The sequence below is a fragment of the Pleurodeles waltl genome, chromosome 4_2 (assembly GCF_031143425.1).
Source record: "Pleurodeles waltl isolate 20211129_DDA chromosome 4_2, aPleWal1.hap1.20221129, whole genome shotgun sequence".
Taxonomy (NCBI): domain Eukaryota; kingdom Metazoa; phylum Chordata; class Amphibia; order Caudata; family Salamandridae; genus Pleurodeles; species Pleurodeles waltl.
This window is the reverse complement of record NC_090443.1, coordinates 1,056,946,705-1,056,972,350: the sequence shown is the minus strand read 5'-3', so window position 1 is coordinate 1,056,972,350 and position 25,646 is coordinate 1,056,946,705. Positions and strand designations below refer to the sequence as shown.

General features: G+C 46.6%; 1 protein-coding gene across 2 annotated transcripts in view; it reads right to left on the bottom strand.

Moving 5' to 3' along the window:
- The window catches only part of LOC138293745 (glutathione S-transferase P 1-like), a 71,145-nt gene that overhangs the window by 9,433 nt on the left and 36,066 nt on the right, over positions 1-25,646 (bottom strand). For both annotated transcript variants that reach the window (XM_069233082.1, XM_069233083.1), the window contains exons 3-5: positions 20,771-20,883; positions 8,304-8,391; positions 7,835-7,938 (exon numbers count right to left, since the gene is read on the bottom strand). In XM_069233082.1, the coding sequence (XP_069089183.1) occupies positions 7,835-7,938; positions 8,304-8,391; positions 20,771-20,883 (305 nt within the window). The remainder of the gene's footprint in view (positions 1-7,834; positions 7,939-8,303; positions 8,392-20,770; positions 20,884-25,646) is intronic.

The window sequence follows — 25,646 nt, the reverse complement described above, 5'->3', positions numbered from 1 at the left end:
ACCAGTGTGAAACCTAGGGGTGGTCGAGGAAAGCTATGGATTTCTGAAAAGTAGACAGAATTCTAAATTCACAAAGAGGCCATCTATGTATATCCGTCAAGGTTTTCCTAAAGAAAGTAAGGCCCTCATTATGTCCTTGGAGGTCTTATGTGTCAACGGGTCCGGTAAACCCATCCAAATGTGTCAACGGGTCCGGTAAACCCATCCAAATGTGTCAACAGGTCTAGTAAACCCATCCAAATGTGTCAACATGGCTAGTAAACCCATCCTAATGTGTCAACAGGTTTGGTAAACCCATTCAACTGTGTCAACAGGTCCGGTAAACCCATCAAAATGTGTCAACAGGTCTACTAAACCCATCAAAATGTGTCAACATGGCTAGTAAACCCATCCTAATGTGTCAACAGGTTTGTTAAACTCATCCAAATGTGTCAAAAGGTCTAGTAAACCCATCCCAATGTGTCAACATGTTCAGTAAACCCATCCAACTGTGTCAACAGGTCCAGTAAACCCATTCAACTGTGTCAACAGGCCTATTAAACCCATCAAAATGTGTCAACATGGCTAGTAAGCCCATTCTAATGTGTCAAAAGGTCTAGTAAACCCATCTAAATGCGCTAATAGGTTTAGTAAATCCATCAAAATGTGTCAACATGGCTAGTAAACCCATTCTAATGTGTCAACAGGTCTAGTAAACCCATTCAATTGTGTCAACAGGTCTACTAAACCCATCAAAATGTGTTAACATGGCTAGTAAACCCATTCTAATGTGTCAACAGGTCTAGTAAACCCATCAAAATGCGTTAATAGGTCTAGTAAATCCATCCTAATGGGTCAACAGTTCTAGTAAACTCATTCTAATGTGTCAACAGGGCTAGTAAACCCATCCACATGTCAACAGGGCCAGTAAACCCATCTGAATATGACAACAGGTCTAGTAAATGTCAACACCGTAGGTCGTTGAAATCAGAAAACATGCAGTGTCACACTAAGGAAAAATCCAGAAGCCAAGAAAGAACCCTCCTGAGTAAATATAGTGAACAGATTAAAAACCAGTTCAATGAAATGCTGTTACCTCTGAAGAGTGACACCGGGGAGAAAGTGAAGCAATCTTGCAGGGGAGAAATGAAAAAACATATCAGAGAGCCCCAAAACGAGATCTCTGACAATTTCCAGCTGGTGGTCACTCGGGCTGCCTCCCAATCCATTGCTATTTTGCCGACCATACCACTTTAGTTTGGACCCAGCTATATGCAAATCAGTCTCAACCCTGCTTCAATAGGATCAGTCCAGCCCAAACTGCCAAGCCAGGTATTTCTTGAACCAGAACACAAGCAGCCCAGGACCAGTTTTGCATTAGTAATGGGGTACAGCTTAGTTGCAGTGACTCAGTGTGCATGGCACCCATGGCTGGGCATACCTGTCCTACTTAGGGTGACACAATGAATATACAAAACAGTAAGGGATGGACTGCTTGAAATAATTTCAGACACTGGTAATCAATCAGTCTGCACCCTAATCCATCATTATTTTGCACACCATGCCACCTCAGTTTGGACCCACCTATATGCAAATCAGTCTTGACCCTGCTGCAATAGGAATAGACCAGGCTGAACTGCCAAGCCCAGTCCTCTATGAACTGGAACAAAAGATCCCAGGACTGGTTTACTATAAATCTGACAGCAAAGATAGTGACAGCGATGTGACGTGACCGAATAGTAATGGCCACAACCGAAACGGAGAAACGTCCAATGTTACAGAACGCATAAGAGCCATGCAGCTGTGGGCAGAGGGAAGCAAAGGAAGGAACACAGATTAACAAAAGGAACAAAGTAAGCTCATAAAAAAAGGCTGGCAAAAAATAGAAGTGGAAAAGGTGAAACAAGCATTGGCAAAGCCAATAGGGTTCGCTTAGGCATGCTCTATTGGCTTTATACATTTTTTTATATGTTGCACAGCAGCACGAGCTGCTGTGCAACCTGGGTTAAAGTAAAAAAAAAAGCGCTATTACACAGCCAGCATTAAACTCTTCAAGTGCTTTTTTATTTTCCTATCACTGTTGCGACAGAGGCGCAGATACTCCCTGTGATTAAAATGTTAGTTATGCACTTAAATAAAGAGGGTTCAATAAGGGCACATCAGAAGAATTCTGACAGAGGCGTGGTGCCTTTTAATTCAGGAAAAAACAGATGATACACCGGTCCTTAAACAAACAGCTAATTAATTTTGATGCGTTTAATAGCTGTGGCTCTAAATTCACGAGGCTTGTGTTTGAGGCCTGTACCTGGAAATCAGAGGATCAGAGATGTCAGCCCATCGCTTGATTTATGGGTAACTGAAAGCTGAGGATTCTGACATCAACCTTTTGGTGCATCGGTCAGCCATTGGCTGTCACTGGGGATGGCTAGAAAGGCTCCTCTGGTGCTTTGCACCAGAGGGTTTCTTTTCTTCTGCAGCTCTGGCTGCTCTAGAAGAGCTTCCTGGGCAGTCTGGGCTTTTTTATTGTTTGTAATGATGATCAGCGCACCCAGCGCACCGAAGGGCTAGTTTCACTTTCAGTGAATCAGTGCTTGGGGGCATATCTCAGCCACCCTAGCACTAATTCTTTTGGGAGAAGTTTTGTTGGAAAGGAAAAAATCTGTATTATCCAGTTCTGCCCAGTGGACCCTGCTTGGGCATCACCACAGAAGGGCAATCCCCAAGCAAGGATCCACCCACTAGGCACCAGGGATAGGGAGAACAGCCCCTTAGGCAAGGGCTTGTGCTCCCCCAAACCTCCTCAAATATATCTATCTTTCTTCCTCCTGGGGGCGGGGCAGATGTGGTAATTACTCTCAATCATCCACCCCTGGGGGGAGAGAAAGCCCACTAGACACCAGGGATTTTTTTTAAATAAGGGCTGCCCATCAGGGCACGGCCATGCCCCACCTTAAGTAGATATGGCAAAAGTTTTTATGTCCCCCCCAAGAGAGCAGATGGAGGTAATTACCCCCAATCTGCCCCCCTGGTGGGCACAAAGGCAACTAGTCACCAAGTTATTTTTTTTAAATACAAATACAGCAGTGGGGGGCTGCCCACAATGGGAAGAAGGGCAATGCCCCTACAAAAAAAGCTGTCTTTCTGTTCTCCTTGGGGCAGATGGGAGAGATTACCCCATGATTACCCCTAAAATCCCCCTGGAAACAGAAAGCCCAGTGGACACCAGGGAACTTTTAAAAGAAATATAAGGTTAGGGGGGCTGTCCACCATGGGCATGGGCATGCCCAGGACCCTCCCCGACAACGAGGTAGACAGTCTTTCAGCACCCCTGGGACAGTTAGCAAGATTGCCCCAATTGGGGTGGTTGCCCCAAATCTACCCCCCAGGAGGTTGAAAAGATCACTAGACACCAGGTATTTTGCATAGTGCTTTGTTTGTTTTGTATACTGTCTCCTTTTTCTATCCTCTATCTAATGTTTGTTAATAAATTCTTGTTATCCCTGCATTATCGTTTTTTCTGTATTTCATGTTTCTGTAGCTGATTTCCTCCTGTCTGTACTCTGTAGCTTTCTTCTGCTTTGCTAGTAAGCTTTCCCTCTCCCCTCATATATCGTGTTGTACTTTAAGACAAATAGAACAGATTTGATTTTTGGTACTGTGAAGATTGCAGGCCCAAGTAAGTGAAAATGTTTTTTTGCTCATGGTCAAACAATCAATGAGAGAGTGGCCATGGTCATGGACACCCACAATGTTGTGTTATCAGTTCATTTGTGCAGTATACCAGCAGTTTCCATGACAGTGCAGCACGGCAAGAAAGTATGAGATCTCATTGCATTTGCAAACTACGACCATAGGGCTTATTACAACTTTGGAGGAGGTGTTAATCCGTCCCAAAAGTGATAATAAAGTGACGGATATACCACCAGCCGTATTACGAGTTCCATAGGATATAATGGACTCTGCCCCCCATTACAAAAAGTTTTAGTTTGGCTTAACTACCTTGGTTTTCAAGCATTGTCAACCAACAAACCTCCTAAAGTAATAGCTTCAGTAGAAGATACTGCTAACCGGACTGTAGTGAGGTATTGAGGTTGTACTTCAAAAATGAAAATAATCACTTGGGAGGCGAATCCGGCATCTAAAATGTTACATTTTTTCCCGTCGCACAGACCACCAGTCTCAGGGCCGGCAGTGTCAGTAGCGTCAGTGCCCCGAGAGGCGGTTGGAGCGGGAGGCCCGGCGGCAGCAGGGATGGTTGATGGTGAGTCACATTGCTTGCTTCTTGACAAATTAAGAATACTGCATTTGTTAGGTAAGGCAGATATCCAACCTTGGGTCATCATTGTTCATCACCTCCCTGCCCATGGTATGCTGCCACCCGTGACCTAATTGCAGCATGGTTCAATTCAGCACTGGAGTGCTGGCTGTGTAATGAGCGTCTGCCTCAGTTAATGTGGCATTACAAAGTTTTCAATGCATTAGAAACCAAAAACAAGGTGTGTTTCCCAACACCCTCTCAGTCTCCTCCTACTAGTACTTCACTCTGTCATTCTCTGATAAGTTCTGTCCCTTTTGTCATTCATCAACTAAAGTGAGTGAATAAGCAAAAGCTTAGCACATGGTGATCACTGATACCCCACTATTCTGTTCCAAAACCTCTACCTAGCCTGATCCTTCTAGTTTAGCCCTGCAGTAGATTAACTTTCCTTACTGCCAAGTGAAGGTATTTGTTGAAAATAATTTGTAGTGGAGATCGAAGCCTGGGGAGTAAAGTGGGACTAAGGGCCTGATTTAGAACTTGGCAGATAGGATACCCTGTGACGAATGTTTCAAATAAAATCTATATCCCGTTCCTTTCCCTGTGCTGCAGTGCATCGTTTTGTTCACAGTCTACTTACACCAGACAGGATATCCACATTTTATACATGATGTGTGTGACGTAGTATTATTATCAGTACTCATCTTCCTCCTTGGAGTCCGGGTAGAGTTGAAAGACAGTCGGAGAAGGGCAGGCCATCTGTATGAAGGTGAGTTAATAAATTGCACATTACAGCTGACCAAGCTGCAGACTGCAGAGCGTAGCAGGGTAGTACCTGACCCTAGCATGCCTCCATTAAACCATGGCGGTAGACCAGCTCATAATGCCATGGGCGGTACTATGTTGGCCACCGGGCTGGAGATAGATATCTCACTTCCGAGGACACAGGCCCCTTATACAGGGCCTGCCAATGTTGCACAGCCCACCCTCAACCGGGCCACAGTTCCCCCTTTATCTCAAGGATTGTGCTGGTGCCACTGCCTGCGTGGTCCAAGCCGGACTTCGGTGAAGCCCAAACACTACCAGGAAGGCTGTGGCTGCACTCCGTAAGTCACCTAGAGTACTACCGTATTCCCCATAAAGGGAGTGCCTGTATATTTTCCAGCACAAGCCTGTTCTGCTAACACATTGATTTATTGGGGGGAACGCTGGAGGAAACACTTTTCCCTTGCTCAACATTATAACTTGGGCACTACAGAGGTTCTAAGCACTCCTGTAATACCACAAGGAGATTTTCAGCTATTATTTAATGAATTCAACTCTTCTGTGAGGAAATAGTATAACTGTTGATTGTTTCATTGGATTTTTGTAGTTTTGGTCTTCTTTTTTATTTAGACAAATATTCTCTATTTTTCTAACCTAGTGTTGAGTCTTTTTGTGGTGTCTTTCACTGTGTCACTGTGATTTAAGTGTTGCATAATACTTTACACATTGCCTTCTAAGTTAAGCCTGTCTGCTCTGTGTCAAGCAACCAGCGGGTGAGCACAGGTTAATTTAGGTTATGTATCTGCCTTACCGTGACTAAGGTTGTGGTCCCGACTTGGCCAGTGTACATACCTCTGCCAACTGGAGACCCAATTTCTAACACAATCATAGACTTATTTACCACCCAGCAGAACACCTTAGTTCCACTTTTCTGTGCAAGGAGAAGAGAGGAATGCACTTGGGGCCTCAATGCTCTGTCTTGACCACAATCACAGGGCCTCTTCTTTAAAAATTCCCTCTTCTTCAGAAATTCTTGATCAGTCTGAGGAGGGAGTTGGCAGACATGATTCTTATTGATCCAGCCTGGCCTCACTCGCCTGGTTCACTCTGGTAGCAATTATGAAAGTCGATTGGGGACAACCTCTTCCCTAGGTCACTTCCACACTGTTTACCCTCATCTTCATGTCAGCAGCCTGAGAAGGCTTAGATTGGCAGCCTAGTGTCTGAGAGGTCTGCACTGGTGGATAGACGATTATCTGTCCACAACTCAAGAAAAATGTCCAATCTATCCTCATATGATGGTCATTGGGGTACCTTTTCTAGATGGTACACATCGAAACAACAATGTCCACAAACAACAACTTTAGGTCAGGTTCTGGAGTATCTCCAGGGCGGCTTTGGTTTGGGCCTTAAAGTTGCAACTTTGAAGTTGTACTGGGCGGTTGGCAAAGTCTTTTGAGGTCCAGGAGGAAACCTGGACAATGACAATAATTTAGTTTCTTGACTGTTTAAAGGCTTTAATAATACTGACCTTCTTCTTGACCCTCATTCGGTCCTTATTGGTCCTACAAGTGTTGCAGGATTCACCATTTGAACTCTTTCACTTCACTGATTTTTGCTTTTGACATTCAAAGCATTCTGTCTTGTTGCTTTAACTTCTGAAAGACGATTGGGAGAATTAGGTTCTCTGTCCTTTCAACATCTATTTTTTCAAAATGTTCATGATTGGGGTTGTCCTGCATTTGAGCCATTCCTTCATGCCCAAGATTTATTCGACCTTTCATACAGAGCAAGAGATGGTCTTACCGGTCTTTCCCTACCCCAAGACTGAGGAGAAGGGTCTCCATCTTGATGTTAAGATGGCTCTCATGACTTATTTGGAAAGGGTTGCTGTGACTAGATATGAGGAGTCAAATTCTCTTTTTGAAGCTTTGGTCCTCTCAAACAAGGTTTAAAACCATTGAGACAATCACTTAGCAGATATGTCAAATCCATGATCACCTTAGCATACAAGATGGCAGGAAGGCCTCTTCCCCAAGCTTTCGAGGCAGATTGACAAGTGGTTCGTCAACCTCAGTAGCAGAGTCCTAAGGTGCCTCTGTGACAGAAATATGCAGAGCTGCCCCATGGGAGGCACTGTCACCATCATTTGTGAAACTTTACAAAGGGTTACAGAAGCCAGAAATACAAGATGCTTTTGGCTTGAAAGTCTTATCTGCTGTGATGCAACAAAGAAAGGTAGTTGATTGATTAAACATTTTTTTGGAAGTGATTCTGCATCTCTGTTGTCCTGGTATCTTTTTTTGCTTGCTATATCGCAATTGGTAATTCATTGCAGCAAAGGAGTACGAAGCGGTAATACCTCAATTACTTACTGGCAATTACATTACTCTGAGCACTTCCTTTGCCAAGATTTCTTGCAAAGTTCCTTGACCAGGCCAACTTTGATCAGTAGCTTGATTCAACAAATAAAAAAGGTAAGGAAGGTGGGAGAGATTTATACACCGACAATTGTTTTACTCATATGGGTTGTGTCTTGGAGGCTCAACGCCTCATAATTTGTCATTAACCTTGGCAAGACGAATGCTACTGATAAGTAATTGAGGCAAGAAGCGTCACAATTTGTCATAGCTAGGCGGGCTTCTACGTTCTTGCCTGACATGATTTACTCTGCACCTCACAGAAAGATAGACTGGGGGAGTCACCTCATTTCCGGATAGGCCAGCCACCTCTGTGCACTGTTGAAGATTTCTCTTTTGGCACCATGAATTGATTTAAGAGAGGACCCATCATACTAGAGGCCACCTTGAAGTAAACATAAGAAAAACTTACCCACTCTTGGGTAAGGCACTTATAAATCTTCTCACGCAGGTCCTCCACTCCGTCGTTGGCCATGTCAATGAGCGCAGCTTCCTTGTTGTTCTTCCCGTAGAGATCTGTGAGGGAATGTGACATTTTTAAGAGGATGGAAAGGAGGCAACACACTAAACCAGGAATAGTCAGGCATAGAGGCAGGGTTCACAACCAGTCTATGCTTGTTCAGCCTCCTGTGAGCACAGCAAGCCAGATTAGAAACCTTCCCCTGTTAGGCTTCTCCACGTCCTGGTGCTAAAACCTTCGCTGAACCCTGGTGTACTGAGGGCTTCATTGCTCTTGAAGCACTGAAGATTTTGTTGAACTGAGCATTTGTGAGACCTTCAAATCCCTCTACGTTCACCTCACTCCTTACTTCTATCAAAAGGAAGGATTCCCCAAAGCCCATCATGAGACAGTGCTCCACACCTCCTTGTATGGTGCTTACCGTGTTTGCGCCCAAGATATCTGAGAATGGCATTGGACTGGAACAGGATAAAATCACCATCGGCAAACATGGGTAACTGCCCAAAAATCTGAAAAAGCAGGAGAATGAAAAAACAGTCAATGCACTGGGAGCAGTGAGCGGATCCTGATGAATTTAACAGTTATAGGTCAAAGCTCAGCGGTTGACGGGATCCGCTCAAGAACCTGTCAGTTACGGATTAGCTCCAGGTGGTAACCTGGGACTATAACCAGGGGTAGTCAAATCCTCAGCCTGGTCACCCCATGAGTACCAATGTGTGCTGTTAATCATGTGCACTTCATAGAACCTCCAGGCCCATGTGGCAATGTTTATGGGATTCCCTCCCTATCTGTAAGAGTCGAGGGGTTTGCAATGAGACCAATATAGCACAGTCTCAGCACGCAATGCTGTGCCCCAAACAAGCCATCTGTAGGAAAGTACCATCTTGCCTGGCATGTTACCCCCATTTTTCACTGTATATATGTTGTTTTAGTTGTATGTGTCACTGGGACCCTGGTAACCCAGGGCCCCAGTGCTCATAAGAGTGCCTGAATGTGTTACCTGTGTAGTGACTAACTGTCTCACTGAGGCTCTGCTAATCAGAACCTCAGTGGTTATGCTCTCTCATTTCTTTCCAAATTGTCACTGACAGGCTAGTGACCATTTTTACCAATTTACATTGGCTTACTGGAACACCCTTATAATTCCCTAGTATATGGTACTGAGGTACCCAGGGTATTGGGGTTCCAGGAGATCCCTATGGGCTGCAGCATTTCTTTTGCCACCTATAGGGAGCTCTGACAATTCTTACACAGGCCTGCCACTGCAGCCTGAGTGAAATAACGTCCACGTTATTTCACAGCCATTTTTCACTGCACTTAAGTAACTTATAAGTCACCTATATGTCTAACCTTTACCTGGTAAAGGTTAGGTGCAAAGTTACTTAGTGTGAGGGCACCCTGGCACTAGCCAAGGTGCCCCCACATTGTTCAGAGCCAATTCACTGAACTTTGTGAGTGCGGGGACACCATTACACGCGTGCACTACATATAGGTCACTACCTATATGTAGCTTCACCATGGTAACTCCGAATATGGCCATGTAACATGTCTATGATCATGGAATTGCCCCCTCTATGCCATCCTGGCAGTGTTGGTACAATTCCATGATCCCAGTGGTCTGTAGCACAGACCCTGGTACTGCCAGACTGCCCTTCCTGGGGTTTCTCTGCAGCTGCTGCTGCTGCCAACCCCTCAGACAGGCAGCTGCCCTCCTGGGGTCCAGCCAGGCCTGGCCCAGGATGGCAGAACAAAGAACTTCCTCTGAGAGAGGGTGTGACACCCTCTCCCTTTGGAAAATGGTGTGAAGGCAGGGGAGGAGTAGCCTCCCCCAGCCTCTGGAAATGCTTTGTTGGGCACAGATGTGCCCAATTCTGCATAAGCCAGTCTACACCGGTTCAGGGACCCCTTAGCCCCTGCTCTGGCGCGAAACTGGACAAAGGAAAGGGGAGTGACCACCCCCCTGACCTGCACCTCCCCTGGGAGGTGTCCAGAGCTCCTCCAGTGTGCTCCAGACCTCTGCCATCTTGGAAACAGAGGTGCTGCTGGCACACTGGACTGCTCTGAGTGGCCAGTGCCACCAGGTGACGTCAGAGACTCCTTGTGATAGGCTCCTTCAGGTGTTAGTAGCCTTTCCTCTCTCCTAGGTAGCCAAACCCTCTTTTCTGGCTATTTAGGGTCTCTGTCTCTGGGGAAACTTTAGATAACGAATGCATGAGCTCAGCCGAGTTCCTCTGCATCTCCCTCTTCACCTTCTGATAAGGAATCGACCGCTGACCGCGCTGGAAGCCTGCAAACCTGCAACATAGTAGCAAAGACGACTACTGCAACTCTGTAACGCTGATCCTGCCGCCTTCTCGACTGTTTTCCTGCTTGTGCATGCTGTGGGGGTAGTCTGCCTCCTCTCTGCACCAGAAGCTCCGAAGAAATCTCCCGTGGGTCGACGGAATCTTCCCCCTGCAACCGCAGGCACCAAAAAGCTGCATTACCGGTCCCTTGGGTCTCCTCTCAGCACGACGAGCGAGGTCCCTCGAATCCAGCGACACTGTCCAAGTGACCCCCACCGTCCAGTGACTCTTCAGCCCAAGTTTGGTGGAGGTAAGTCCTTGCCTCACCTCGCTGGGCTGCATTGCTGGGAACCGCGACTTTGCAAGCTTCTCCGGCCCCTGTGCACTTCCGGCGGAAATCCTGTGTGCACAGCCAAGCCTGGGTCCACGGCACTCTAACCTGCATTGCACGACTTTCTAAGTTGGTCTCCGGCGACGTGGGACTCCTTTGTGCAACTTCGGCGAGCACCGTTTCACGCATCCTCGTAGTGCCTGTTTCTGGCACTTCTCCGGGTGCTACCTGCTTCAGTGAGGGCTCTTTGTCTTGCTCGACGTCCCCTCTCTCTGCAGGTCCAATTTGCGACCTCCTGGTCCCTCCTGGGCCCCAGCAGCGTCCAAAAACGCCAAACGCACGATTTGCGTGTAGCAAGGCTTGTTGGCGTCCATCCGGCGGGAAAACACTTCTGCACGACTCTCCAAGGCGTGGGGGATCCATCCTCCAAAGGGGAAGTCTCTAGCCCTTGTCGTTCCTGCAGTATTCACAGTTCTTCAGCCTAGTAAGAGCTTCTTTGCACCAACCGCTGGCATTTCTTGGGCATCTGCCCATCTCCGAGCTGCTTGTGACTTTTGGACTTGGTCCCCTTGTTCCACAGGTACCCTCAGACAGGAATCCATCGTTGTTGCATTGCTGATTTGTGTTTTCCTTGCATTCTCCCTCTAACACGACTATTTTGTCCTTAGGGGAACTTTGGTGCACTTTGCACTCACTTTTCAGGGTCTTGGGGTGGGTTATTTTGCTAACTCTCACTATTTTCTAATAGTCCCAGCGACCCTCTACAAGGTCACATAGGTTTGGGGTCCATTCGTGGTTCGCATTCCACTTCTGGAGTATATGGTTTGTGTTGCCCCTATCCCTATGTTTCCCCATTGCATCCTATTGTAACTATACATTGTTTGCACTGTTTTCTAAGACTATACTGCATATTTTTGCTATTGTGTATATATATCTTGTGTATATTTCCTATCCTCTCACTGAGGGTACACTCTAAGATACTTTGGCATATTGTCATAAAAATAAAGTACCTTTATTTTTAGTATAACTGTGTATTGTGTTTTCTTATGATATTGTGCATATGACACTAAGTGGTACTGTAGTAGCTTCACACGTCTCCTAGTTCAGCCTGAGCTGCTTTGCTAAGCTACCATTATCTATCAGCCTAAGCTGCTAGACACCCTATACACTAATAAGGGATAACTGGGCCTGGTGCAAGGTGCAAGTACCCCTTGGTACTCACTACAAGCCAGTCCAGCCTCCTACATTGGTTGTGCAGTGGTGGGATAAGTGCTTGAGACTACTTACCACTCTTGTCATTGTACTTTTCATAAGAGAAAAATATACAAAACAAGGTCAGTGTATATACACATAGCCAAAAAGTTTTGCATTTCCTCTTTTCACTCTTTTCTAAGTGCTGAAAAGTACTTCTAAACTTTCAAAAAGTTCTTAAAAGTTTAAAAAGTTTTTTCTGTCTTTCCAAAAAGTTCTGAAAACTTTTTTCTTTTTTTCTATCACTTTAACTCTCTCTAAAAAATGTCTGGCACAGGAAAAAATGTTGAACTGTCCAAACTTGCATATGATCACCTTAGCTGGAAAGGAGCAAGGAGTCTCTGCATAGAGAGAGGTTTGAGTGTAGGGAAGAATCCTTCTTTAGAACTGTTAATTAATATGCTTAGAGTACAGGATAAGGCCATAAGTGCCCAATCTGTAGAAAAAGTAGCTAATGGTTCTCAATCTGATCCAAGGACTCCCCCAGGAAAAGGTTCAGGAAAGAAACTTCTCAGCCTGCCCATTACTAGACATAGTTGGTACAGAGGTTGAATCACATCATACTGATGATGTGCTCTCACATTATACTGGTAGCCAAGCTGTTAGGGTGCCCTCTGTAAGGGACAGGTCTCCTTCTGTTCATTCCCATCATACCTCTGTATCTAGAAATGTCCCTCCCACCCACCCTGATGACAGATTGTTGGAAAGGGAGCTCAATAGATTGAGAGTGGAGCAAACCAGACTGAAGCTCAAGAAGCAACAGCTGGATTTGGATAGACAGTCTTTAGAAATAGAGAGGGAAAGACAGAAAATGGGTTTAGATACCCATGGTGGCAGCAGCAGTATTCCCCATAGTCATCCTGCAAAAGAGCATGATTCCAGGAATCTGCATAAGATAGTTCCCCCTTACAAAGAGGGGGATGACATTAACAAGTGGTTTGCTGCACTTGAGAGGGCCTGTGCTGTACAGGATGTCCCTCAAAAGCAGTGGGCTGCTATCCTATGGCTATCATTTACTGGAAAAGGTAGGGATAGGCTCCTTACTGTAAAAGAAAATGATGCTAACAATTTCCAAGTTCTTAAGAATGCACTCCTGGATGGTTATGGCTTAACCACTGAACAGTACAGGATAAAGTTCAGAGATACCAAAAAGGAGTCTTCACAAGACTGGGTTGATTTCATTGACCAGGCAGTGAAGGCCTTGGAGGGGTGGTTACATGGCAGTAAAGTTACTGATTATGACAGCCTGTATAACTTGATCCTGAGAGAGCATATTCTTAATAATTGTGTGTCTGATTTGTTGCACCAGTACTTGGTGGACTCTGATCTGACCTCTCCCCAAGAATTGGGAAAGAAGGCAGACAAATGGGTCAGAACAAGAGTGAACAGAAAAGTTCATACAGGGGGTGACAAAGATGGCAACAAAAAGAAGGATGGTAAGTCTTCTGACAAGGGTGGGGACAAATCTAAAAATGAGTCTTCATCAGGCCCACAAAAACACTCTGGTGGGGGTGGTGGGCCCAAATCCTCCTTTAATCAGAACAAGGAAAAGAAACCATGGTGCTATTTATGTAAGATAAAAGGCCATTGGACAACAGATCCCAGTTGTCCAAAGAAAGGCACCACAGCTCCTACCACTACAACCCCTACTGCTACACCTAGTGTCCCTACTAATAGCAGTGGTGGTGGGAGCAAACCTACTAATAGCCAATCCAAGGGAGTAGCTGGGCTCACTTTTGGTAATTTAGTTGGGGTTGGTCTGATTAGGGAGACCACAGAGGCTACTTTAGTCTCTGAAGGGGCTATTGACTTAGCCACTTTGGTTGCTTGCCCCCATAACTTGGAGAAGTACAAGCAACTAACCCTAATAAATGGTGTTGAGGTCCAGGCCTACAGGGACACAGGTGCCAGTGTCACAATGGTGATTGAGAAACTGGTGCACCCTGAACAACACATACTTGGACACCAGTACCAAGTAACCGATGCTCACAACATAACACAAAGCCACCCCATGGGTGTTGTAAATCTCAACTGGGGGGGGGTATCTGGTCCAAAGAAAGTTGTGGTAGCTTCAGATTTACCTGTAGACTGTCTATTAGGGAACGATTTGGAGACATCAGCTTGGTCAGATGTGGAGTTGGAGGCCCATGCAGCAATGCTGGGCATCCCAGGGCATATTTTTGCTTTGACAAGGGCTCAGGCCAAAAAGCAAAAAGGACAGGGAAGCTTGGATCCTGGAACAATGGACCAAGTGCTCCCTAAAGCTAGGGCTAGTAGAAGCAAACCACTTCCTACTATCCCTCCCTCTACAGTGGATTCTACTTCTGAGGAAGAAGAATTCCCTCCCTGTGCAGAACCTACACCAGAGGAGCTGGAAGCAGACACTGCTGAGCTTTTGGGTGAAGGGGGGCCTGCCAGAGAGGAGCTGAGTGTGGCACAGCAAACCTGTCCCACATTAGAGGGTCTCAGACAGCAAGCTGTCAAACAGGCTAATGGGGATGTCAGTGACTCACACAGAGTTTACTGGGAGGACAACCTCTTGTACACTGAGAATAGGGATCCTAAACCTGGAGCTGCCAGGAGATTAGTGATTCCTCAGGAGTACAGAAAGTTCCTCCTAACACTGGCACATGACATTCCCTTAGCTGGGCACCTGGGTCAAATGAAAACTTGGGACAGATTGGTACCACTGTTTCATTGGCCTAGGATGTCTGAGGACACAAAAGAATTTTGTAAGTCCTGTGAAACCTGTCAAGCCAGTGGCAAGACAGGTGGCACTCCAAAGGCACCCCTTATCCCACTGCCTGTGGTTGGGGTTCCCTTTGAAAGGGTAGGGGTTGACATAGTTGGCCCCCTTGACCCTCCTACTGCTTCAGGCAATAGATTTATCTTGGTGGTAGTGGACCATGCCACAAGATATCCTGAAGCTATTCCTTTAAGGACCACTACAGCTCCTGCAGTGGCAAAGGCCCTCCTGGGAATATTTTCCAGGGTGGGCTTCCCAAAGGAAGTAGTATCAGACAGAGGAAGCAATTTCATGTCTGCATACTTAAAGGCCATGTGGAAGGAGTGTGGTGTAACTTACAAGTTCACAACACCCTATCATCCACAAACAAATGGACTGGTGGAGAGATTTAATAAAACTCTCAAAGGCATGATTATGGGACTCCCTGAAAAACTCCGCAGGAGATGGGATATCCTTCTACCATGCCTCCTTTTTGCCTACAGGGAGGTACCCCAGAAAGGAGTGGGCTTCAGCCCCTTTGAACTTCTTTTTGGACACCCTGTTAGGGGTCCACTCACACTTGTAAAGGAGGGTTGGGAACAACCTTTAAAAACTCCTAAGCAGGATATTGTGGACTACGTACTTGGCCTCAGATCAAGGATGGCTGAGTACATGAAAAAGGCCAGTAAAAACCTTCAGGCCAGCCAAGAGCTCCAGAAGCAATGGCATGATCAGAAGGCTGTTTTGGTTCAGTACCAACCAGGGCAGAAAGTGTGGGTCTTGGAGCCTGTGGCCCCAAGAGCACTCCAAGATAAATGGAGTGGACCCCACACAATTGTTGAAAAGAAGGGTGAAGTCACCTACTTGGTTGACTTAGGCACTGCCAGGAGTCCCCTTAGGGTGCTCCATGTCAACCGCCTGAAACCCTACTATGACAGGGCTGATCTCACCCTGCTCATGGCAACAGATGAGGGACAGGAAGAAGACAGTGATCCTCTACCTGATCTCTTCTCTTCCACAGAACAAGATGCTCTTGTGGAAGGTGTAGTTTTGGCTGATTGTCTTACTGCTGAGCAGAAAGATAATTGCATAAATCTCCTAGGACAATTTTCAGAACTCTTCTCCATTGTGCCAGGCACCACTTCTTGGTGTGAGCACACTATAGATACTGGAGACAGTTTACCTGTCAAAAGTAAGATCTATAGGCAGCCTGACCATGTCAGGGACTGCATAAAGCAAGAAGTTCAGAAGATGTTGGAACTAGGAGTGGTTGAGCACTCTGACAGTCCATGGGCTTCTCCTGTGGTACTGGTACCAAAACCCAATTCTAAAGATGGAAAGAAGGAAATGAGGTTTTGTGTAGACTATAGAGGTCTCAACTTGGTAACCAAAACAGATGCTCACCCTATACCCAGGGCAGATGAGCTAATAGATACACTGGCATCTGCCAAGTATCTAAGCACTTTTGATTTGACTGCAGGGTATTGGCAGATCAAAATGTCAGAAGATGCTAAACCTAAGACTGCATTTTCTACCATTGGAGGACATTACCAGTTTACTGTAATGCCTTTTGGTTTGAAAAATGCACCTGCCACTTTTCAGAGGTTGGTGAACACAGTCCTGCAAGGGCTGGAAGCTTTCAGTGCAGCATATTTGGATGATATAGCTGTCTTTAGCTCCAGCTGGGATGATCACCTGGTCCACCTTTGGAAAGTTTTGGAGGCCCTGCAAAAGGCAGGCCTCACTATCAAGGCTTCAAAGTGCCAGATAGGGCAGGGTAAGGTGGTTTATCTGGGACACCTTGTTGGTGGGGAACAGATTGCACCACTTCAGGGGAAAATCCAAACTATTATTGATTGGGTTCCCCCTACCACTCAGACTCAGGTGAGAGCCTTCCTAGGCCTCACTGGGTATTACAGGAGGTTCATTAAGAACTATGGCTCCATTGCAGCCCCTCTTAATGACCTCACATCCAAGAAAATGCCTAAAAAGGTATTATGGACAGCAAACTGTCAGAAAGCTTTTGAGGAGCTGAAGCAGGCCATGTGCTCTGCACCTGTCCTGAAAAGCCCTTGTTACTCTAAAAAATTCTATGTCCAGACTGATGCATCTGAATTAGGAGTAGGGGCAGTCCTATCACAACTTAATTCTGAGGGCCAGGATCAACCTGTTGCTTTTATTAGTAGAAGGTTGACCCCTAGAGAAAAGCGTTGGTCTGCCATTGAGAGGGAGGCCTTTGCTGTGGTCTGGGCTCTGAAGAAGTTGAGGCCATACCTGTTTGGCACTCACTTCATTGTTCAGACAGACCACAAACCTCTACTTTGGCTAAAACAAATGAAAGGTGAAAATCCTAAATTGTTGAGGTGGTCCATATCCCTACAGGGAATGGACTATACAGTGGAACATAGACCTGGGAGTAGCCACTCCAATGCAGATGGAGTCTCCAGATATTTCCACTTAGACAATGAAGACTCATCAGGTAATGGCTAGTCTTATTGTCCTTCGTTTGGGGGGGGGGTTGTCTAGGAAAGTACCATCTTGCCTGGCATGTTACCCCCATTTTTCACTGTATATATGTTGTTTTAGTTGTATGTGTCACTGGGACCCTGGTAACCCAGGGCCCCAGTGCTCATAAGAGTGCCTGAATGTGTTACCTGTGTAGTGACTAACTGTCTCACTGAGGCTCTGCTAATCAGAACCTCAGTGGTTATGCTCTCTCATTTCTTTCCAAATTGTCACTGACAGGCTAGTGACCATTTTTACCAATTTACATTGGCTTACTGGAACACCCTTATAATTCCCTAGTATATGGTACTGAGGTACCCAGGGTATTGGGGTTCCAGGAGATCCCTATGGGCTGCAGCATTTCTTTTGCCACCTATAGGGAGCTCTGACAATTCTTACACAGGCCTGCCACTGCAGCCTGAGTGAAATAACGTCCACGTTATTTCACAGCCATTTTTCACTGCACTTAAGTAACTTATAAGTCACCTATATGTCTAACCTTTACCTGGTAAAGGTTAGGTGCAAAGTTACTTAGTGTGAGGGCACCCTGGCACTAGCCAAGGTGCCCCCACATTGTTCAGAGCCAATTCACTGAACTTTGTGAGTGCGGGGACACCATTACACGCGTGCACTACATATAGGTCACTACCTATATGTAGCTTCACCATGGTAACTCCGAATATGGCCATGTAACATGTCTATGATCATGGAATTGCCCCCTCTATGCCATCCTGGCAGTGTTGGTACAATTCCATGATCCCAGTGGTCTGTAGCACAGACCCTGGTACTGCCAGACTGCCCTTCCTGGGGTTTCTCTGCAGCTGCTGCTGCTGCCAACCCCTCAGACAGGCAGCTGCCCTCCTGGGGTCCAGCCAGGCCTGGCCCAGGATGGCAGAACAAAGAACTTCCTCTGAGAGAGGGTGTGACACCCTCTCCCTTTGGAAAATGGTGTGAAGGCAGGGGAGGAGTAGCCTCCCCCAGCCTCTGGAAATGCTTTGTTGGGCACAGATGTGCCCAATTCTGCATAAGCCAGTCTACACCGGTTCAGGGACCCCTTAGCCCCTGCTCTGGCGCGAAACTGGACAAAGGAAAGGGGAGTGACCACCCCCCTGACCTGCACCTCCCCTGGGAGGTGTCCAGAGCTCCTCCAGTGTGCTCCAGACCTCTGCCATCTTGGAAACAGAGGTGCTGCTGGCACACTGGACTGCTCTGAGTGGCCAGTGCCACCAGGTGACGTCAGAGACTCCTTGTGATAGGCTCCTTCAGGTGTTAGTAGCCTTTCCTCTCTCCTAGGTAGCCAAACCCTCTTTTCTGGCTATTTAGGGTCTCTGTCTCTGGGGAAACTTTAGATAACGAATGCATGAGCTCAGCCGAGTTCCTCTGCATCTCCCTCTTCACCTTCTGATAAGGAATCGACCGCTGACCGCGCTGGAAGCCTGCAAACCTGCAACATAGTAGCAAAGACGACTACTGCAACTCTGTAACGCTGATCCTGCCGCCTTCTCGACTGTTTTCCTGCTTGTGCATGCTGTGGGGGTAGTCTGCCTCCTCTCTGCACCAGAAGCTCCGAAGAAATCTCCCGTGGGTCGACGGAATCTTCCCCCTGCAACCGCAGGCACCAAAAAGCTGCATTACCGGTCCCTTGGGTCTCCTCTCAGCACGACGAGCGAGGTCCCTCGAATCCAGCGACACCGTCCAAGTGACCCCCACAGTCCAGTGACTCTTCAGCCCAAGTTTGGTGGAGGTAAGTCCTTGCCTCACCTCGCTGGGCTGCATTGCTGGGAACCGCGACTTTGCAAGCTTCTCCGGCCCCTGTGCACTTCCGGCGGAAATCCTGTGTGCACAGCCAAGCCTGGGTCCACGGCACTCTAACCTGCATTGCACGACTTTCTAAGTTGGTCTCCGGCGACGTGGGACTCCTTTGTGCAACTTCGGCGAGCACCGTTTCACGCATCCTCGTAGTGCCTGTTTCTGGCACTTGTCCGGGTGCTACCTGCTTCAGTGAGGGCTCTTTGTCTTGCTCGACGTCCCCTCTCTCTGCAGGTCCAATTTGCGACCTCCTGGTCCCTCCTGGGCCCCAGCAGCGTCCAAAAACGCCAAACGCACGATTTGCGTGTAGCAAGGCTTGTTGGCGTCCATCCGGCGGGAAAACACTTCTGCACGACTCTCCAAGGCGTGGGGGATCCATCCTCCAAAGGGGAAGTCTCTAGCCCTTGTCGTTCCTGCAGTATTCACAGTTCTTCAGCCTAGTAAGAGCGTCTTTGCACCAACCGCTGGCATTTCTTGGGCATCTGCCCATCTCCGAGCTGCTTGTGACTTTTGGACTTGGTCCCCTTGTTCCACAGGTACCCTCAGACAGGAATCCATCGTTGTTGCATTGCTGATTTGTGTTTTCCTTGCATTCTCCCTCTAACACGACTATTTTGTCCTTAGGGGAACTTTGGTGCACTTTGCACTCACTTTTCAGGGTCTTGGGGAGGGTTATTTTTCTAACTCTCACTATTTTCTAATAGTCCCAGCGACCCTCTACAAGGTCACATAGGTTTGGGGTCCATTCGTGGTTCGCATTCCACTTCTGGAGTATATGGTTTGTGTTGCCCCTATCCCTATGTTTCCCCATTGCATCCTATTGTAACTATACATTGTTTGCACTGTTTTCTAAGACTATACTGCATATTTTTGCTATTGTGTATATATATCTTGTGTATATTTCCTATCCTCTCACTGAGGGTACACTCTAAGATACTTTGGCATATTGTCATAAAAATAAAGTACCTTTATTTTTAGTATAACTGTGTATTGTGTTTTCTTATGATATTGTGCATATGACACTAAGTGGTACTGTAGTAGCTTCACACGTCTCCTAGTTCAGCCTGAGCTGCTTTGCTAAGCTACCATTATCTATCAGCCTAAGCTGCTAGACACCCTATACACTAATAAGGGATAACTGGGCCTGGTGCAAGGTGCAAGTACCCCTTGGTACTCACTACAAGCCAGTCCAGCCTCCTACACCATCCATGCGGCCTTGTCTAGCTGGAAGACAGACACGCCCCATAATCACTATGTCCACATCCTGCTTTCTTCAGACCAGTGAACGCTGTTCACATCCTAGCCCTGAGGTAAAGTCACAAATATCATCATACATCATTGGAAGGTGACCCTGTGGCTTTCAAGGTCATGATCTTTTCTCAGTACAAGTATCTCCACTCATCCAGGCTACAATCAAAGCTTGCATCAGAAAAGTGTGTTATTTACCCCCTTCAGTCAGTACTAGCATCCCTCCCCCTAAATAAAGTATTTTGGTTTGCACATTCCGGGCGGTCTCCTAGAAAAAGGATTGTCTTCCAATAACCCCAGCTCATGTCCCAGTTTGGAAGTCCACTATTTCCTGCACCACCTCCACTCAACACTTAGGGGTGTATATATGAGCCCCTCGTGCCGCAGTGGCATCACTTTTTGTGATGCAAAAGTGGAGCAAGCCTTGAAATGATATCTAAGAGGGCGTCTGCACAGATGTATTATTTTAAATACCACACACTCCTGCCCTTACCCTGTTACACAGCAAGGTGTCACAAAACCCAAAACTATGGACCTTAGGACCGAGCACTCAATACAAGCACATTTCCTCTGGATCTCCTTGGTGACATCCTAGAATGAGCGGACACTTAACAGCTGGCAAGGAAGATACTAATGGACCTGTAAGAGGTGCTGGACACTTGCTCACCTTGCGACAAAGACTCACCGTAGCGAGAGGCGTGATAAGAACCAAATCCTTCTTCATAAATACTCACCGCTGTCTTCTTGAGCTCAACCTTTCCATCATTCCAGTCTTGAAAGGAGAATTTGTCCTCCTTCCACTCACAGCCCTGGTCTGCCAGCAGGTACCGCATGGCCCCTGAGCGGCCTACAGGGAAAAAGACAGAGGAAGGTTAGGAGTTTCCAAACATGTTACAAGATATTGCATGTGGGAATACATACCAGCTGCACTGTAGAGCCATATAACACATGGGAGTCTGAATCCCACCCTCCAGTTTCCTTATAACACTCAAGATGTGACTGCTATAGTCACCTGCGATAACAAAATACTTCACTTGCTCAACAGTAATGCTTCTTTACATTTGAGTAGCGACTCATAATGCCTCCTGCCAGAACCAGCTGCCAAGATACAGGCGGGTCACGGAGCACCATTACAGCTGCAGTTTAACAAAGAAAACAAGAACCTGCTTTTTAACCTTATTATCTAATTTTCGAAAAGGAACAGTGATGAGCAGAAAGGAGAGATGTATGACAATGTGTTTATTTTCTGTACATAGTTGATCACAGGAAAGAGAATGTCTCTGTAAGTTATAGCGCATGCTGAGCCACAGCTCCTTTTAAATCTGATTTACATTAAAGTGATTTTAATATATGTTGAAAGAAATTGCTCACTACATTCTCATGCGTATATTTTACCATCACATTTTCTGTTTTTATTCTCCATGTCTGCAAGCATAGTATATTGTGTGGTTAAAGGAGTGGTATAGTTAGGCTCACACTTTAAAACTACAAAACCATAGAAATTCAGCTGTTACAGTTAGAGTTATTTCGAGTTACTATAACTTGTGCTCTGAGGAATCTATGGCTCACACTCGCCATGCACTGCAAATCACTTCAGATATTACAGCTCTCGTTACATCTTTTATAACATCATTGCTACTATCATTGCAACATTTGTTGTACTGTTATTCATAAACAACTGCATTGTGGGAGCGCTAGTTATAGTTAACTATAACAGGTGAACTTCTATAGTTTGGTACATTTAAAATGTGAGCATAAGTATAACATCCCTGTTACCAACAAGACCCAACTTGACATATACTTATACATATATTACCTACCGGCGGCCACCAGTAGGTTGTTATAGTTAGGACCTAGTTACCATACAAAAAGCTTTTTTTGACTTGGCTATACCTTTGGCGCCGTTTGACAAATCTTCAAGACTTTTGTTTTAAGAAAAGGGGGGGAGCTCACAAAAAGTGCATTTCCTATTATAATTCCAATAGGAATTTTGAACACAACTACAGCCCAAACTGCTGGATGGAATTATACCAAATTTGGCAAAAAGGTAGCTTTTGGTCCAGAAAGTGGCTTTTAAGCCCTTTTGTTGTTTGGTGTAAATCGGTTCAGTAGTTTTTGAGATATTAAAAGAAAAATAAATATAAATATCTAGAGGTGTGAAGGCTTTACCAATACCCCCAATCTCATGCTGAGATCTCATTGGCTGCCAACACTCCAACTAGGAAGAAAAAAAGAAAAAAAAGAATAGGGGGGCAGGGTAGGAACACCCTGACCCCTTAGCTCAGGCCCCCCCGCAGCCCCAGGGACCACCACCTCCCTGGGGCTGAAATAAGATGATGAAGGGGTCCACTGTGGACCCCCGGGACCACCGCCTCCCTGGGGCTAAATTAAAGATTAGAGGGGGAGCCACGCATCCCCCTTGAGGAGCCAATAATGGCCGTGGGGACCGTGCCCCCTTCTAGGGCTGCCTCCTGCTATGTCACAGGGTGCCAACCCCCAGTACATAGCTGTTTGCTGTGATTTGGTGGGAGGTTTGACAGCTCCCACCAAGTAAGAGCAAACACTCTGGCTCCAGCGGGCGGGAGCTGTTAAAGTGCTCCTGCCCAGTGGAAGTGGAAGTTTCTTCTGTTTCCCTGCCCACAGAGATTCGGGCAGGAAAGCAGATGAAACAATTGCTTTTACAGACAGGGAGCTGCATGTTTAGTAGTGCCTGTGTGCAAAATCAATGCCTGCACCAGCAGGATGCGGGCAACCGGCTGGGACCGCGGGGGCCCTTGAAGTTCCACCTGCAGTCCCATTACCCACGGAGTGCTCTGGGAGGCAACCAGAACAGATGGCTTGGCCCCAGGAATGAGATCCCTGGGGTCAAAATTGGCCGTGGGGGGGCGTGCAAACCCCCTCCATACAGGGCAACATTTTAGAAGAGAAAAGTGGGAGATATGTAGAAAAAAATCTGAAGAATGTATTCCCCCCATTGACTTCTACTGGAGCCTGAATCGAGTTACTGTTATGTATGGGATTTGGAAGTCTGGTGCTGCAGAGTAGGATATTAGATATGCAAATGTACGTTTTTTTTTCCTTACCTGTCAGGTGCATGGAGAAAGCGCTATGGCATACTGAGAAAGCACGATGCAAGTGCTGTGCATTGGCCTGCAGGAGTAAGTTACTGGCAGTGCATACTGCGAGTTACACAAGACCGGGCCCTGTCAGCTGAAGCCCGCAGAGAAGTCGGGTTTTTACATGCAGAAATAGGCAGGAGGGAGACTAGCCTTGAAACCGGTAGTCTCCCGCCCGAATCGGGAGGGTTGGCATGTATGCTCCTCCTCCATTTATTGAAGGCCGGGTCCCAGTTTATAGGGTCCCCCCCCGAGGACAAGATCGGTCCAGGGAGCGGGGCAGCGCACCCCCCTCCTCTATTGAATTAAGGCTAGGCCCTTGGGGATGGGGTTCCCAGGGCCAAATTCGGCCTGGGAGGGAGCCTCATGCCCCCCCCATTTTACCTGGAATGGATCTGGGACCCACATTGCAAATACCTCCACTAGGTACCTCCACCAGGTGTGGTCCTTGTGCAGTCCAGAATTCTTCTTAGAGTTGTAGGTAACCTTTGTGATTTATATCTGCAGATACAGTGTTTTCCTCTAATGTCATCAAGGCTCTGCGTGAATTGCAGCTCAATGAGATGTTCATCTGTTTCTTCTGATACGCGTCTCTGCCATTCCTGGTATCTAAGTGTGGCCCTGCGCTGCCTTTCTCTGTTTCTACCTTCACGAAGGGTCTCTTGGAATCGACCTCTTCATTTGACATCTTGTCATTCTTTTCAATGCTGTCTGTGGGAGAAGAGGATATGAGGCACTTGGGGATTCCGACCCCCTTCCCGCCATCCTGTTCCTGGCGGGTGTCGTGGGGCCCCCTGCCACTGGCATGGGCAGTGCAGGGGCCCCCTAACAGGGCCCCATAATGATTTTCAGTGTCTGCTTAGCAGACACTGAAAATCGCGACGGGTGCCACTGCACCCGTCGCACCCCAGCAACTCCGCCGGCTCCATTCGGAGCCGGCTTCATCGTTGCTGGGTCTTTCCCGCTGGGTGGGCGAGCGGCCTTTTCGGGAAAGTCAGAATGACCGCCGCGGTCATTTGACCGCAGTGCGGTCTTCTGGCGGGGGAACTTTGGTGGGCGGCCTCCGCCGCCCGCCGAAGTTGGAATGACCCCCTATGTCTGGGAGATGCTTCAATATAGCTGATGTGACCTCATTCAATATAGTGATCAGAATCATTCAGCAGGTTATCATACATCAACAAACTAACGAATGACCTTCCACTAACCAATCAGACACCTGAGATCCACCTCCCTTTTCCTCACTGACACCTCCCAAATCTGCTGATCCAACATCAGAGGATCCTCCTACTCTCACCTAATGACCACAGCTCGGAACGATCTTCCCCTGCACCTCAGGATCGCCGCATCACTCCAGAAATTCAGAAAAGGACTCAAGACCTGGCTGTTTGAATGAACAGAGCACTGCAAAGCAGCTAGCAATGCCAGCACCTTAAGACCCTCACGGGTGATTTGCTGCACTTCATAAATCCTGATTGATTGATTGATTAAAAATGGGTTGCAAAATGTTCTATATTTCTACTGTCATTTGAGATCCTAGAATTGGTTTGATTTCAATGTCTCCTGTGCCCTTGTAGGACCTGGGGGAGAGGGGTGCTCCCACCATATCCCATTGCACACTACTATTTGTGCTTAATTAATCAGTGATGTATGGAACAAAAATCTCCTCTGTTTTGGGACTTGTCCTTCCTGAAGTTAATGATTTTGTAAATTAGTTTCCCTGAAAGCGTTGAACAAACCACTATGTTCTTTGGTTGCTTTTGCTCCGAGGCACTTCTATGTTTCTAGGATAGATTTATAACTCACTATATTATAACCAATACTTCATTTAGGTGGCAACTTACCTGCCATGCATTTATTCTTCCAGTGGATTTTCTCTCCTGGATAATACTGAGTTATTCCTGGGTGGTGGTTACTATGTTTATATTTTTTTTGCATTATCAATGTTATTTTCTATATCACCCACCTGCTTCTCATTCTTCTATAGGTCTAACTTGGTTAAGTAGTAACAGTATTTGTTGGTTGGGGGTGAGAATATATTTAATCCTGAACTTTAAATTATTTTTTTTCCTTCAGAGGGTGATCTCGGTAGCCACCTTCCCGATTACCGTAGAGTTTTTATTCTTATTTTAGATTGAGTCCACATGTTAGTAACACTCTTCTCTGGTGTATGGCATAGGTTCTCCTACGACAAGTTGATGGGACAGCAGATAGTAAAGTGAATGGATATGGAATTATCTAAAATGCATACATTGCACCAAAGTCTGGTTTTAGTGTTTGGTGAAATAATATAGTCTTATTGCATGCTGGCCCTATGCCTACTGGACCTCTGCAATGCAACGCATACTCCTAGCCTTTACCCCAGCCACTAATCTCTTACTGCGTTGGCTGTATCAACTTTAAATGTCTTTATCATCTTTCCTGGGGTGCCAACAACTACTCGTGCTGCTTGGAGGAAACCCCTGGGGTTGGGTTTATCGTGGTACTCAATGGAGAG